At 50.3% G+C, this 14883-nt stretch overlaps 2 protein-coding genes across 6 annotated transcripts in view; one reads left to right on the top strand and one right to left on the bottom strand.

Moving 5' to 3' along the window:
- LOC126540002 (FUN14 domain-containing protein 1-like) overlaps window positions 1–14883 on the bottom strand; it is a 139562-nt gene that overhangs the window by 89384 nt on the left and 35295 nt on the right. For all 5 annotated transcript variants that reach the window (XM_055075781.2, XM_055075779.2, XM_050186826.3 and 2 more), the window contains one exon: window positions 1009–1102. In XM_055075781.2, the coding sequence (XP_054931756.1) occupies window positions 1009–1102 (94 nt within the window). The remainder of the gene's footprint in view (window positions 1–1008; window positions 1103–14883) is intronic.
- On the top strand, window positions 10921–11553 carry LOC126540001 (tigger transposable element-derived protein 6-like). Its single transcript, XM_050186825.3, has one exon. It carries the CDS (start codon window positions 10921–10923, stop codon window positions 11443–11445), a length of 525 nt encoding a protein of 174 aa, XP_050042782.2. The 3' UTR covers window positions 11446–11553.

Here is a 14883-nt window from a genome sequence, read left to right as displayed (position 1 = left end):
CCAGCTCTCAGAGCCATGACTTCTAGAGTCAAAGAGAGAGAAGAAGCTATTTACAAAAGGAACTCGGACCAACTAAGAGGTTTCCGTACTCACTTGCTTCAGGCTTGCCAATGATCCATGGGCGCTAAGCTTTGCTCTCCCAGGATGCAGACCAAGTGGCTCTCGTACCAATGAATGTTATTGAAAACACTTGCGAAAAGGCTTAGCATGTTGAAAAGTTCAAACAAACTACAGCAACTATTGTCTTGCTTAAGAAAGCACGGCGCCGACACTTGCGATTAAAATACAAGCTAGGCCTATGATGCAGTTCAAAGAAAGGTCGTCTCGAACCAAGCAAACTGTCAAAGATTTTGTCCGTGCCCCAAGAGGTCCACATTGGACAGCCAGATGTGGGGTCTGCTAGCAGAGTTACTATCCACAAAACATGCCAATGGGTGCGCAATAAATCTAGGAAATCCGACTCACCACGACTGGATATAGAGCGAAAATGTTCGCCCTATGCTGGACACTAACGCCTGGTCATTTGCATGTATGGTCATGCGAATGGTGGCGCGTTCAAACAATTGTGTTCATCTATTCAGGTGTTCTGCTCCTAGGCCTTGCGAGACGGTTTTGCAGAAGCATGGATTGGTGCACACACGGAACGTCCACGCCACTTGCAGACTCCGAGCCAAAGAGCAACAGCCATCTCCCTTTCGCGCCCAAGTGACCCCGCCATTAGGTGGCATTAGCAGCGCAACACTCGCGCCATCTCTCGTACTGTTCTGCAACCACACCAACCTACGCTCTAAAGACACGCAGCAAAGCCGGATTACAGAAGATGGGAGCCATGCGGGCAAAATAACATGAGAGTCGCACATCCCCACAATATCTGTGCCAGTGACATGTTGTCAACATATTCAAACTATATACTCAAGCATGCATCTTTTGCATTTCTGTCATTCCTCGGCATGTTATGCTTCTGCTTTGGGTATGCAAAGTGCATGCAAATAATGACCTCACACTCACCATCCCGATATGCCACCTATTGTGAGCTGCTTGGCAGGTGAGGCCTTGGTGGCATCCTTGAAGAAGCTCACAGGCCAAGACTCGCCTTTGGAACCTGCAAGTTCCATTCCCTCACTTGGCAAACGTCCATCAAACCCTTCATCCACCCATGGAGTATAAGTGAAAGCAATTTAAATGCCAACTGGTAGATCACAAACTGCAACACAGCATCAACCAGAAGATTCTATTGAAACCAGTTTACAAATCACTCATTTCACTATGCACGCTCTGAATATCAATCAATGTGTGTGCTCACGGCCAAAATTTTATACTGTGTAAAAGGCTTAGGTTTAGAAAATGTAGTAGATATACCATGTGTTATTTTATGCAAACAATTTTTTCTAAAAGAAGCTGTCATATGTAGGCCCCTGCCATTTTTGCAGATAGGCTAGATAGCTAGATCGACAATAGTAGCAAGAAGAATTTCATCTTCACTAATTAACGAAAATATTGTTATGGCGCAACCAAGAGTGGCGCCAGTCAGAAGAAGACTATTTGATGTGCGGAGGTGAAATCGGTCTCAAAAGCCATCTTGTCTATGCATTGTTGCATCTCTTAAATATTCTAAATACAGTTGAGCCCACATATAATGGCCTCACTTCAGACAAACTTTCACTTAAAACAAACAAGAACCGTGCGACCGCCAAAATATACATTACTTCAACGGCATAAAACCGCATGTATAACGAACGTCTTTGAACCCTGCCAATCGGTTACGGCGAACAGACAGCGTAAACCCGCCGCCACAATGCGAGATGACAACGACCTCCGACCCCTTTGCATGCACGGTCTGTGTTCCCTAGTCTTCTTGCAGGCGAACTATCCGTCATGTGCCCCACTACCCTCTTCCCGCTGTCACGCTCTGCCCACGAGCGTTGGCGTGTGGCTTCCAAGGTTGCCCTCTCGCCCATCCTTGCAACTCTGCTCCCCTCTCCTCACTCTCTCTTGTGACTCCCTCGCTGTCTCAATAGGCACATTGCGGCGCCGGCTTAAGTTTATAAGTTTCATTTTCTGGCCGTTACCACAAAGCAGGCCTTTCCACATGTCTTGTGACGAAGAAGATCGGCAGGCTTAAAAGCCCCGTTGCCATCGCGTGGCACGCACCCAGTTTGTTCGCTGGCTGCGCCCTACCTGCTGGTGCTGAGTTTGTCGCTGCTGCTCTACGAGCCGAATAAACCCCCCTTTACAATTGGTGGAGCTGCTGCGTACAACCAGAATTCTGGAACATCGTAATCGGACACTGCAGCCCGTCTTCATAATGCCAGAAGAAGGACCACCACAACCCACAGCCCCGGTGATTACCATGGTCTGCCCCGGCCCGTTCACAACCACTACCACTAGGACGACACCAAAAAACTGAATTACGTGTCATTTTATTTGAGCGGTGTCGCTAGCGTGTGGCACCGCAACCACGAACGTGATCTGATGACATGGACGGCCTTCAAGACTAACGTGACAGAGGTATTTGGGCGCCCCTCGGTTCACAAGCTTCGCGCCGAGCAACGTTTGCGTGGCCGTGCGCAACAGTGCGGGGAGACATTTACCAGCTATATAGATGTTGTCGACCTCTGCAACAGCGTTGACACCGCAATGGCTGATGCCGAGAAGATCCGCCATATCTTAAAAGGCATTGAAGACGAGGCCTTCCAGATGCTGCTGGCGAAAAATCCCTCGACAGACTTTGAACTCGTCAGTCTGTGTCAAAGCTTCGACGAACTGCGCAAACATCGCGTAGCCACCCGCCAATCTGCACCTCAGGCCACTTCAATGTCGAGCTTGGCTGCTGCCCCGGATAACACTTCACTGCTGCTACAGATCAAGGAGTTCGTCCGTGAAGAGGTGGCTCGTCAGCTTTCCTTGATTCCACTAGCACACGGCCAGCCGAGTACTCCGTTGGCGCCCGCTCTCCAATCTGTCATCAAGGAGCAGGTAGCCGACCACATTTCGCCTTCTCTTCAGCAGGCTCCTACGGCCGCTCCCCTGACGTACGCCGAAGTCGCAATGAGGCCTGCACCACGGACCTACGGCCTCCTTCGCACACCTTTGCGCCCACCCGTATCCCCTCCAGTCCGTCCACTGGTGCACTATGCACGACCTCAAGACCATTGGCGCAGGGAAGACAACCGTCCGATTTGCTTTTATTGTAGCCGTGCTGGACACATGGCACGTCACTGTCGCCTGCTTACACCGAACGTCCCGAACAATGCGCGTCCGTATGCGCCACGTTTCCAACAATGCCGCAACTATTCGGACGCCTTTGAATCTCCTTCTGCCGTCGACACCGCATTCTCCGCCGCTCGCCGTTCACCTTCTCCTCGCCACCGCTTGCTTTCCCCCATGCACCGGCGGCGGAGCCCTTTGTGCAAGGAAAACTAAATATCGCAGTTCAGGAGGCGAGAACTGCAGTGCCAGCGAAATGTATAAGGCCTCACACTTCCCCGAAGAACGCTAATGACGTCGCAATAGAAGGAACATTGACGCTAGCACTTGACACCGGCGCTGCACTTTCAGCGATAGATGCCCGTATTTGCAGCAAGATAGGAAAAGTGACGACGCCGCTTTCTGGACTGTCTCTTTGAACTGCCAACGCGCAGCACGTCTAGCCATCCAGAGCCTGCACTGCTCGTGTTGCAATTCAGGAGGTCCTCTATATCATAGAATTCATTGTGTTGCCATCATGTTCACACGACGTCATATTAGGTTGGAACTTTCTCTCCACACATCATGCGATCATTGACTGCGCCTGCGCTGAAATCGAGCTGTTTCAGTTTTTGACCGATATTATCACTGACTATAAGGACCATTGTCGCAAAATCGCTGTTTCAGAAGTCACTGTTATCCTGGTCTTCCACTCTTGTATCTCTTGCGAATCTGTAGATGTCGGCACAGTACTCTTCGCTCCGTCCGAACTCTTAGTTCGCCACTGTTCACTACCACTGCCGTTCGCCATCCTCGAGTTCAAAGCTGGCGCCTCTCTCATGTGCGTCTCAAACCCACCGGCTGAACCAATTACTATACGCTGCCATGAAAGCCTTGGCAGAGCAGAGCCACTGACCTCATCTTCAATATTTGACATGATGGAGGACTCCACTTATTTTGCTGCTCTTCTGCCGCATTCTGTTACGCCAGCTATTGCCAGTGACCTTACGACAACGCAGCGCGACGAATTTCTTCACTTGCTCCAAGGCTTCTCTTCCTCTTTTGATTGCCAAGCAACATCACTCGGCCGCACAACGACTGTTTCGCACACTATCAACACTGAGAGCCATGCACCAATTTGACAGCGTCCCTACCGAGTATCGGCAACTGAAAGATGCATTATCAATGACCAGGTGAACGATATGCTCAATCGCGGTGTCATCCAGCCTTCTAGTAGTCCTTGGGCATCACCAGCGATCCTAGTTAAAAAGAAAGACAGCACCATACGATTTTGCGTCGATTATCGAAGGCTTAACAAGATTACCCGAAAGGATGTATACCCGTTGCCACGTATTGACGACGCACTTGACTGTTAGCAAGGAGCGGAGTTTTTTTCCTCCTTAGATCACCGCTCTGGCTACTGGCAGGTGCCCATGGCTGACGCTGACTGTTCGAAAATCACATTTGTAACACCAGACGGCTTGTATGAATTCACTGTAATGCCGTTCGGTCTGTGCAATGCGCCCGCCACCTTCGCACGCATGATGAACGGCATCCTATGCGGCCTGAAGTGGCATACATGCCTCTGCTACCTCGACGACGTTTTCGTCTTTTCTCCTGATTTTCCGACTCATCTTCGGCGTTTACATCAAGTTTTGACCTGTCTCTGGAATGCTGGTCTCCAGCTTAACTTAAGAAAGTGCCGATTTGCAGCTCGAAAACGGACTATATTAGGCCACATTGTCTCCAAAGAAGGCATTCTTCCTGACCCTGATAAACTTCGTGCCGTATCCGAATTTCCGAAGCCCACTAACTTGAAAGCACTACACAGCTTCATTGGCCTATGCTCCGATTTTCGACGTTTCGTTCGCAATTTCGCTACTGTGATCGCACCACTTAACCAACTTCTCCAAGGCGACAATGAACTTCCTGCTTGGTCGGAAGCCTCTGATGATGCCTTTACGACTCTTCGCCACCTACTCACCTCTCCGCAACTCTTGCGCCATTTTGATCCAACTGCACCTACAGAACTTCACATTGACGCCAGTGGTGTCGGCCTTGGTGCCGTGCTCGCACAACGCAAGAACACTAATGCCGAATACGTAGTCGCTTATGCCAGTCGTGCTCTCAGGAAACCTGAAGCCAATTACTCAATCACAGAAAAAGAGTGCCTGGCGTATGGGCTCTTTAAAAATTTCGTCCATATCTCTGCGGTCGACGCTTTGACGTGGTGACGGATCGTCACGCTCTTTGCTGGCTGTCCAACTAAAAGACCCATCGGGCCGCCTCGCTCGGTGGGCCCTCCGAATCCAGGAATATGATATCCGTGTCGTCTATCGTTCTGGACGCAAACACTCTGATGCCGATGCCCTCTCGCGCTCCCCAGTTACTTTAGACAACAGCACTTCTACCTAGAGACATGACATCTCAACACTTGACATCCTGGACATGGCATCGGAGCAATGAAAAGACCCGTGGATCGTCATGATATTCGGCTTTTTGTCAAATCCTCCGGCAACTTCGGCACCTCGAGCGTTACGCCGACAGGCGCAGCATTTCACAATCCGCGACGGACTTTTATACCGCCGCAACTACCACAATGACGGCCGCAAATGGCTCTTAGTAGTGCCTCGCCACCTACGACAAGATTTGTGCTCCGCTTTTCATTCTGACCCGCAGTGTGGTCACGGCGGAGCGTCACAAACCTACACACGTCTTCGCCTACGATATTATTGGCGAGGGATGTACACCTTCGCCCACAAATACGTACGCTCCTGCATTGCCTGCCAGCGACGCAAATGTGTCCCGCATCTCTCCACCGCACCTCTACAACCACTTCCCTGCCCAGATCAGCCATTTGACCGTGTCGGTATTGACATATACGGGCCTCTTCCATCTACTGGCGCTGGCAACCGATGGATTGTTGTCGCCGTAGATCATTTGACACGGTATGCTGAAACCGCCGCCTTGCCTGCCGCATCAGCAAAAGACATCGCCTCGTTCATTCTAAACAACTTCGTTCTTCGCCATGGCGCCCCTCGTGAACTGTTGAGCGATCGGGGCCGCGTATTCCTCTCGGACGTCCTTCAGTCACTCCTATCTGAATGCCAAATTATTCACCGCACTACTACTGCTTATCATCCACAGACCAATGGCTTAACAGAACGATTCAACAGAACTCTTGGTGACATGCTATCAATGTATGTTGCATCTGACCACTCCAACTGGGACCTTGTACTTCCATTCGTCATTTACGCATATAACACTGCCTCTCAAGCCACCACCGGATTCTCACCATTCTTTCTGTTTTACGGCCGCCATCCCTACAGCACCATTGATACGGTTCTCCCGTACCGGCTGGACCCTGCTGTATGCTCACCTGTTTCTGTGGTTGCTCAGCACGCCGAGAAATGCCGACAACTGGCCCGTTCTTTCACGTCTGCTCAACAGTGCCGCCAAAAAGAACGCCATGACCTCAATCCTGCCCCTCACCCCTTCCCCGTCGACTCACTCGTGTGGCTTTGAGCCCCGCCTGTTGCTGCTCCTGGCCTTTCGTCGAAGCTCCTCCCGAAGCACTACGGGCCCTACCGCGTGGTTGCACAAACATCACCAGTGAACTACGTGGTCAAACCCGTATCGCCACCTTCCGATCTACGTCGTCGGGGGCGAGAGACTGTGCACATTGACCGGCTGAAGCAGTATTATGATCCACCCACCTCTTCCTAAGTCGCCAGAATGGCTACTCTTCAATTCCTGGTGTGATTGTGACGAAGAAGATCGGCAGGCTGAAAAGCCCCGTTGCCATCGCGTGGCACGTACCCAGTTCATTCGCTGGCTGCGCCCTACCTGCTGGTGCTGAGTTTGTTGCTGCTGCTCTACGAGCCGAATAAACCCCCCTTTACAGTCTCCATACTTCGCTTCTGTGCATTGTTCTAGTCGGGCCCGATTTGTATTCAAGATGGCGGATGGTCACGATGGAGTGGTCACGATGGAGTGGTCACGAAACGAAAAGCACTGGACATGGCCAAGAAGCGAGCAATCATGACGGAACTGTCTCAAAGTGCTAAAAACTGCGAGTTGGTGAAGAAGTACAACATGTCAAAATCAACCATCTCAACAATTGTAAACAGCAAGGAAAAGTTCACCAGCTCTTATGCCGACTCGACAAACAGAAAGCGCCTGCGGAAGGCCACCTGTGCAGACGTAGAGGACGTGCTGCTCAAGTGGTTCCTCGATGTATGGGCTCGCAACACGCCAATAAATGAAGCGATGATGCTGAGCAAAGCCAAATACTTTGCGTTCCTGCTAGATTTTCTAGACTTCTGTCCAGGTAATGGCTGGCTACATCGATTCAAAGTGCGGCATGGGATTGTTTTTAAACCGATGGTCAGCAAGGCAGCTTCAGTATGTGATTAACACGTTGCCATTTGGCTTGTAAGAAACCAAGTCATTATTGCAAGCTATGTGGAGCAGGACGTGTATAACACAGACAAAATTGCGTTATTGTCTCAAATGCTGCTGGACAAGACGCACGGCATGAAAGGCGACTCAGGTGCTGGCAGCAAGCACAGTAAAGTGCATGTTACAGTACTTCTGTGCGCTAATATGGATGGCAGCGACCAGCGCGTGCCCTTTGTAATCTGAAAATCTAAGAAGCCGTATTGCTTTTGCAGCTACGTACTTGTAAGCTACAGACACAATACTAAGGTATGGATGACGAGCAATTTATTCGCAGAGTGGCTAGACAAGTTTGACCACAACATGCAGAGGCAAGGCAGGCGAGTGCTGCTCGTATTTGACAACTGCTCAGAGCACCACATGTGAACTCCGACGGCAGTCACTCACTCTTCCGAAAGCGCAGCCACCTTGATTTGGGCATAATATGCACATTTAAGGCATCGTATATGCACCGCATTGTGGAGCGCTTGCTGATTGCTGTTGACGACCTGGTCGCCAACTTGCTACTTCGAGTTTCACTGTATTCAGCCGTTGAAATAGTGAAGGCAGCCTGTGCAGAGGTGACCTCTATTTGTGTGTGGAACTGTTTCCGTAAAGCCAGCTTCATCGACACAGTGCCTGATGCCGAGCCTGATGCTTCCGAAATTGATAAGTCCGGCAGCGATTTGCTGCAGCGCGTCGTCGACTCCGACATGGGGGGCCATGACATTGGTTGGAATGATTTACTTCTGCTGATGAAGACACTGATATTACAGAACTGTGCACGGACGAGGCCATCGTTTGTGAAGTGTGGGTGGAGAGCAACACGGAGTAATTGGATGACGATGAAACTTAGGAGCCAGCACCCATAAGTGCACCTGTTGCAATGGGCTACATAGAGGGCCTCAGGCAACTTGTCTATGCTAAGGGCCTCGGCGAAGTGTACGCTTTTGCTTTAAATATACTGGAGACCGCCCTCATTGGACCTGCATTGCAGAAACAGACGAGCATCACAACCTTCTTTGCAAAGAAATAAATCGTGTTTTGACTATGGTCCACTCACTAGGAACTTCGGGATATGGCGAACAGACGTCACGTGATGCTAAGGTTCGTTATAAGTGGGCTAGACTGTTACATCTTCATATGTGACTTCCACAATGTAATAAACGGAGCTCCACAGTGGTTGTCACCTCTGACTGGACAAGATGGCAGACGAAACAGGACCTGAAATGGCACGGCCTACATCAATGCCTAAAACCCCAATGGTTGTGCTGGCTCAGCTGTGGGATCCAGGAACGTTCTGCAGCACTGACCACCCGGGCGTGGAAGACTGGATTGGCACATATGAGCATGTAAGTGCCCACAACAAATGGGATCCAATGATTATGTTGGCTAACTTAGTTTTCTACTTACAAGGCATGGCGAAGGTATGGTATGGCAACCACAACGAAGAGCTTAACAACTGTGAAATGTGCAAACACAAGCTGAGGGACTTGTTCAGCCGTTCTGGGTGGAAGAGTGCCACAAAGAAAACTAGCGACCTGCATCCAAACCTCCACAGAATCGTACATCTCTCACATCCAGGACTTGCTGGCTCTGTGGCGTAAGGCCGACAGTGATATGGCTGAGTCAGACAAGGTTGGGCATGTACTGAAAGGGATCGCTGGTGATGCTTTCAACCTGCTCATGTGCAAAAATTGTGAAACTGTACAGGGCATCATAAAAGAGTGTCCATGCTTCGAACAGGCCAAGAGCCGCCGTATTGCAATGCCATTCGGACGTCTGCCGAACACGACTACATCATCCTCTTGTGACGACAGGCTAGGAATGTAGCGACCATCATCATCAGATGACCTGACACAGATAGTGCGGCAAGAACTTGAAGCCATGGCTCCTGCAGCCCTTTTGTCCGGCCCCAGTTACCTGAACAACTTGCCCACAGCACCATTTGTGTAAGCAATAGTCCGTGAAGAACTCGCTGTTTTGGAGTTACAGTCCAGCCCACTTATAACAGCCGCAGATATAACGAACGCTCGCTTAGTACGAACGAGGGCGGTGCTACCGTCAAAATATATATTGGGGCAATGGCACAGTGTCTCACATAGAACGAACTGTTGTGGCCTCAACACTCGGTTAGAGCGAACGCGAAGCTGGGCCCCTGTAGTTGACCGAGCAGGCGGTGTTTGGTGCGGTTTCGCTGGACTGCGAACCCGCGGCAGGCGAATTTCGCGCACTTTGTGTTCTCCTGACACGACGCGAACACAGAGCGCAAAAAGCGTCCCCCGGCGCTCCTTTGCGGGTAAAATAAAGTAAAAAAGAAAAAGCGCGCGTTGAAAAAATGAAAACAAGAAAGCGCGCGCGCACGGTGACGAAAGAAAAAGTGGCGCCGCTCGCGTCGCTGTGATGCATCCATGTGATCTGCGTCGGCCAATCCGAAAAGTCAGGCGTCTGCTCTACCGGCTCACACCGGTTCTCCATTTGTTGCTCCGTTGCCACCCCGCGCTGAGGGCATTGTGCCGTCGATTCTTTCTGTGCGATGGCACTGCATTGACATCGTTGCCGCATCCGTGCCTTTCCCAGATCGGGGAGTTGAAGGCTGCCTCAGCGCGCGAGCCCAAGGGCTTGACTTGTGCCTGGTGCGATGGAGGACTGTACGCCAACCTCTTCAGGTGCTAAAAGGAAAGCTGTCGACATCGCAACGAAGATGGCCATTGTTAATGAACTTGCTCAAGGTGCAAAAAACTGCGAACTGGTCAAGAAGTACGGACTGTCGAAATCGACCATTTCAACCATTGCTAAGAGCAAGAAAAAGATTCTTGGTGCTACCGTGAATGCCGACCCGACGACTAGAAAGCGCCTTCGGAAGGCGACCTACGCGGACGTTGAGGACGCACCGCTGAAGTGGTTCGCTGACGCGCGGTCTCGCAACGTTCCGATCAGTGGACCGCTGATGCTCTCCAAGGCTAAAGACTTCGCCTTCCTTTTGTACTTTCCCGATTTCAGCCCAGGCAATGGATGGCTCCACCGGTTTAAGGCTCGCCACGGAATTGTTTTCAAGGCGGTCGTCGGCGAGGCTGCGTCTGTAAACAACGACGACGTCGATGCGTGGCTTTCCGACAACCTCCCAACAATCACGAGCTATGCTCCACAGGACGTTTACAATGCCGACGAGACTGCGTTGTTTTATCAAATGCAACCTGCAAAATTCAGCCGCTGGATATAGGCATCATTCATGCGTTTAAGGTGTACTACCGGCGGCGCATCATCCAACGCTTGTTGATCGTTATTGATGCTGCCATGCCAGTTCGCATCAGCTTGCTTGCCGCTGTGGACATGTTGAAAGCGGCGTGGATGGAACTCATCGCGGAGTGCATAGAAAATTGCTTCCGCAAGGCGGGTTTTATGGGCCCAGGCACCGAGGACGCCATAGATCACCCACCGGAAGGCCGGTCGCACGAGGACTTGTGGCAACGCGTCGTTGACACGCAGCTGGCCGGACCTGACGTTGCCTGGGACGATTTCGTTTCTGCTGATGACGACGCCGACATTGCGGAGCCATGCACTGACGAAGCGATTGTGTGTGAAGTGCGAGCCCTTCCTGACTGCCCAGAGACCGACGAGGACGATGACGAGGATGCTGCTCTACCGCCGGTTGCTGTGAACGCTTCAACCGCGATTGGTTACATCGCGTCGCTTAAGGAACTCGTGTGCAGCAGAGGCCTTGGCGATGAACATATTACCGCGCTGGAAAAATTAGAAACAGCAGTGATGCAATCAGCTTTGAAGAAGCAGACATGCATCACGGACTTTTTTCAAAAATAAAGTGAACTTTCGTCTCGCTTGCTCTTTTTTCCCGTATTATAGGTGGTCCACTTAGTACGAACTTTGGATACAACGAACAAATGCCACGTGACGATCAAGTTCGTTATATGTGGGCTGGACTGTATTCTGTATGTGCCATTGCCACTTCACAGCTGTGTCATGCTCCTGGTCTATCAAATGGTCAGTGGTATTGTGCACGCTACCGAAATCCAGCTGAGCAGTGAACTGCAGACAATTAGCCAATCTGTTTTGCCTGCTGGCATATTGGTTACATTCCTCACCATTGTAACAACCACACTGTCTCCTCACCTCTGCAACCGCCATTCACCAGTTATTATCGCTCCAAACAGAGCCAGCATCTTTACCAGCCTCTATTTGAACCATAACAGCCAAAGAATGACACTCATGCTCCTTGGAACAGTCCATCATCATCATTCCGACGTCACCAGTCCCGTTGGCCACCAGCTTCTCGACAATCGTGCCTATTGCCGCAGGCTCGTTGCCCACCATCCCCGATGCAGTCCCAACACCCATCTCTGGAAAACTAAGCGATGCAGCCACTGGAGGTGATGCTGTATTGATGACTCGACTGCAAAACCCTCTGATCACTTTGCCAACCAAACAGAACTTGATGGACATTGTAGTCGATGGTGTCACTGACACTGGCGCATATATATCCCTGATGAGTGCCCAATTGTGCCAATGCCTGAACAAAGTTCTCACACCGGCTGCATCACTCACTCTCCATGTCGCTGACACGGGAACGACTACCGTGCTTGGTATATGCAACGCTCACACTGGCATCACAGGGCGCCTAACGACTGTTTTGTTTGCAGTTTTGAAACAATGCCCTTACGACATAATACTCTGCTTAAACTTTTCATCGTCCCAATCAGCTCTCTTTGACTGCACGTCTAGTGTCATTCAGCTTGAACTGCCCCATGGCTGCTATAGTCCACCAGTCCCACAACCACGGTTATGCTCTTCCGAAGACATCCATAAGCCTGTTGCCTCGAGCCACTACGTACATCATTCTAATGTCATTACTATGTGTTCCTGACGGCATTTATGTGCTATGTCCCACCACTGACATACTGCTCGAGTGAAATTTGGCTGTTCACCATACTGTGCACAAATAAGGTTTATTCCTCCTGTTCCCCCTACTGTGCTCACTGTTACAGGTAATCACACTTTACTCCCTCTCAATTTTAAGTGCTCAACTCAAATTATTCCCAGAGGCATGTCTTTCAGCGACATCTCGGCTGTGAACGATTGTGAGATATCTGCTCTTGATGCTGAAATTCCGTCGCCCTCTACAGGAACCTTCAGTTCACCGACACTCAATGACGATCTTAGCTAGATGGTTGCACCTGAGCTTCTTCCTGCACAAGTTGCTGACCTCCGCCATTTCTTGGAAACTTACTGCGACATTTTTTACCTTGACGGCCACCCTTTAGCCCAGACATTGGTGGTCACCCATCGTATTTATGCCAGAGACGCCAGTTCGATATGCCATTTCCGTACTGTGTTTCACAAGCTGAATTACAAGTGACACAATGAGAAGTCGATAAGATGTTGACTAAAGGCATTATCGAGCCATCTTGCAGTCCGTGGGAGTCGCCTGTTGTCCTTGTCAAGAAGAAGGATGGCAATTGGCAGTTTTGTGTCGATTACAGACACCTGAACAAAACCGCACACAGAGATGTCTACCCCTTACAACCTATTGATGATGCTATGGACTGCTTGCACATACAGAGCCAAGTATTTTTCATCAATAGACCTTGGATCAGGCTATAGGCAAATCTTGGTAGATGACATGGATCATGAGAAAACTGCCTTCGTAACACCCAATGGCCTCTACCAATTCAAGGTTATGCCGTTCGGCCTTTGTAATGCTCCGGCAACCTTCAAAAGAACGATGGACTCTTTGCTTCGTGACTATAAATGGTCCACATGTCTGTTATCTAGACAATGTGATAGTCTTTTTTACCAACTTTCACAAGTCATCTAATGTGTCTATCAGCCATTCTTGCTGTTTTCCAACGCGCCGGTCTGCAATTGAAATCCTCCAAGTGCCACATTGGACGCCATCAAATTACCGTTCTTGGCGATCTCATCAGTGCTGCTGGTGTTCAGCCCAAGCCTGACAAGATTCATGCTCTCCAGAACTTTCCTGTTCCGTCTTCCGCCCCAGATGTAAGAAGCTTTGTTGGGCTATGCTTGTGTTTCATCAAGAACTTTGCTGAAACCGCTCACCCATTCACCAACTTAAGACGGTCATTGCTTTCACATGGGGCTTTGTACAAACCAAAGCTTTCTCCGCCCTCAATGCTTGCTAAAGGCTCCCCCATCGCTGGCTCATCATGATCCATTTGCTGCCACTGAACTTCACACGGATGCCAGTAGCCATGGAGTTGGGGCTGTATTTGTTCAATGGCAGCGCAATGCAGAGCGCATAATTGCATATGACAGCTGCCCACTGTCACCCGCCAAGAGGAATTATTAAATTACTGAACGGGATTGCCTGGCGTTAGTTTGGGCAGTTGCCAAATTCTGCCCCTACTTCTACAGCCACACAGCCGATCCCCAATCACCACGCCTTATGCTGGATTTCGTCACTTAAAGACCCTACTGGACGATTGGGTAGATGGGCGCTATGGCTACAAGAATATTCATCTGCTGTTTTAAACAAGTCAGGCTGTTCGCACAAGGATGCTGACTGCCTCTCCCATCATCCTGTTGACCGTCCTGAATATGATGCGCATGACACAGACTCTTGTGTCCTGGCCATTTCTTATATGGGCGATATCTGCACTGAAGAACGGTGTGATGCGTGCTCTCATCGATTGTCTCAATTCTGGACATTCGGAGCCCACACTGTGCATGTTTGTGCTTCACAACGACATAGTCTAGCATCACAGCTTACACCCTGAAGGACCAGAATTTTTACTCGTACCAAGCCATCTCCGGACATCAGTTCTTGAGCAGTTGTATGACACCCCCACTGCAGGCAGCCTCAGTGTTTTGTGGGCTTACGGCGCCGCTTCTATTGGCCAGGCATCTATTGCTCTGTGCACTGCTACGTTGCAGTCTGTGCGCTCTGTAAGTGCAACAAAGAAACCTGCTGTGCTGCCTGCCTTCACCCCATCGATGTGCTCTCGGAACCATTCTTTCGCTTGAGTCTCGATCTTCTCGGCCCTTTTCTGACATTGAAATCTGGAATAAGTTTGTCATTGTTGCGACTGATTATGTGACCCAGTACGCTATGACGCGAGCTTTGCACACACGCTGTGCAACTGAGGTGGCGGATTTCCTTTTACATGATGTCATCCTCCATCACGGCACACCTCGGCAGCTCCTTACTGATTGCTGCCACACCTTCTTGTCCTAACTAGCTGAAGACCTACTTCACCTTTGTTCTGCTGAGCGCAAGCTTTC

Source organism: Dermacentor andersoni, chromosome 2 (assembly GCF_023375885.2).
Source record: "Dermacentor andersoni chromosome 2, qqDerAnde1_hic_scaffold, whole genome shotgun sequence".
Classification (NCBI taxonomy): Eukaryota; Metazoa; Arthropoda; class Arachnida; order Ixodida; family Ixodidae; genus Dermacentor; species Dermacentor andersoni.
Note: the sequence above shows the minus strand (reverse complement) of the source record. Positions and strands in the feature narration are given on the sequence as shown.

Coding starts and splice junctions, on each gene's coding strand:
- LOC126540001 (XM_050186825.3), top strand. CDS start 10,921: ATGCCAGTTCGCATCAGCTTGCTTGCCGCTGTGGACATGTTGAAAGCG.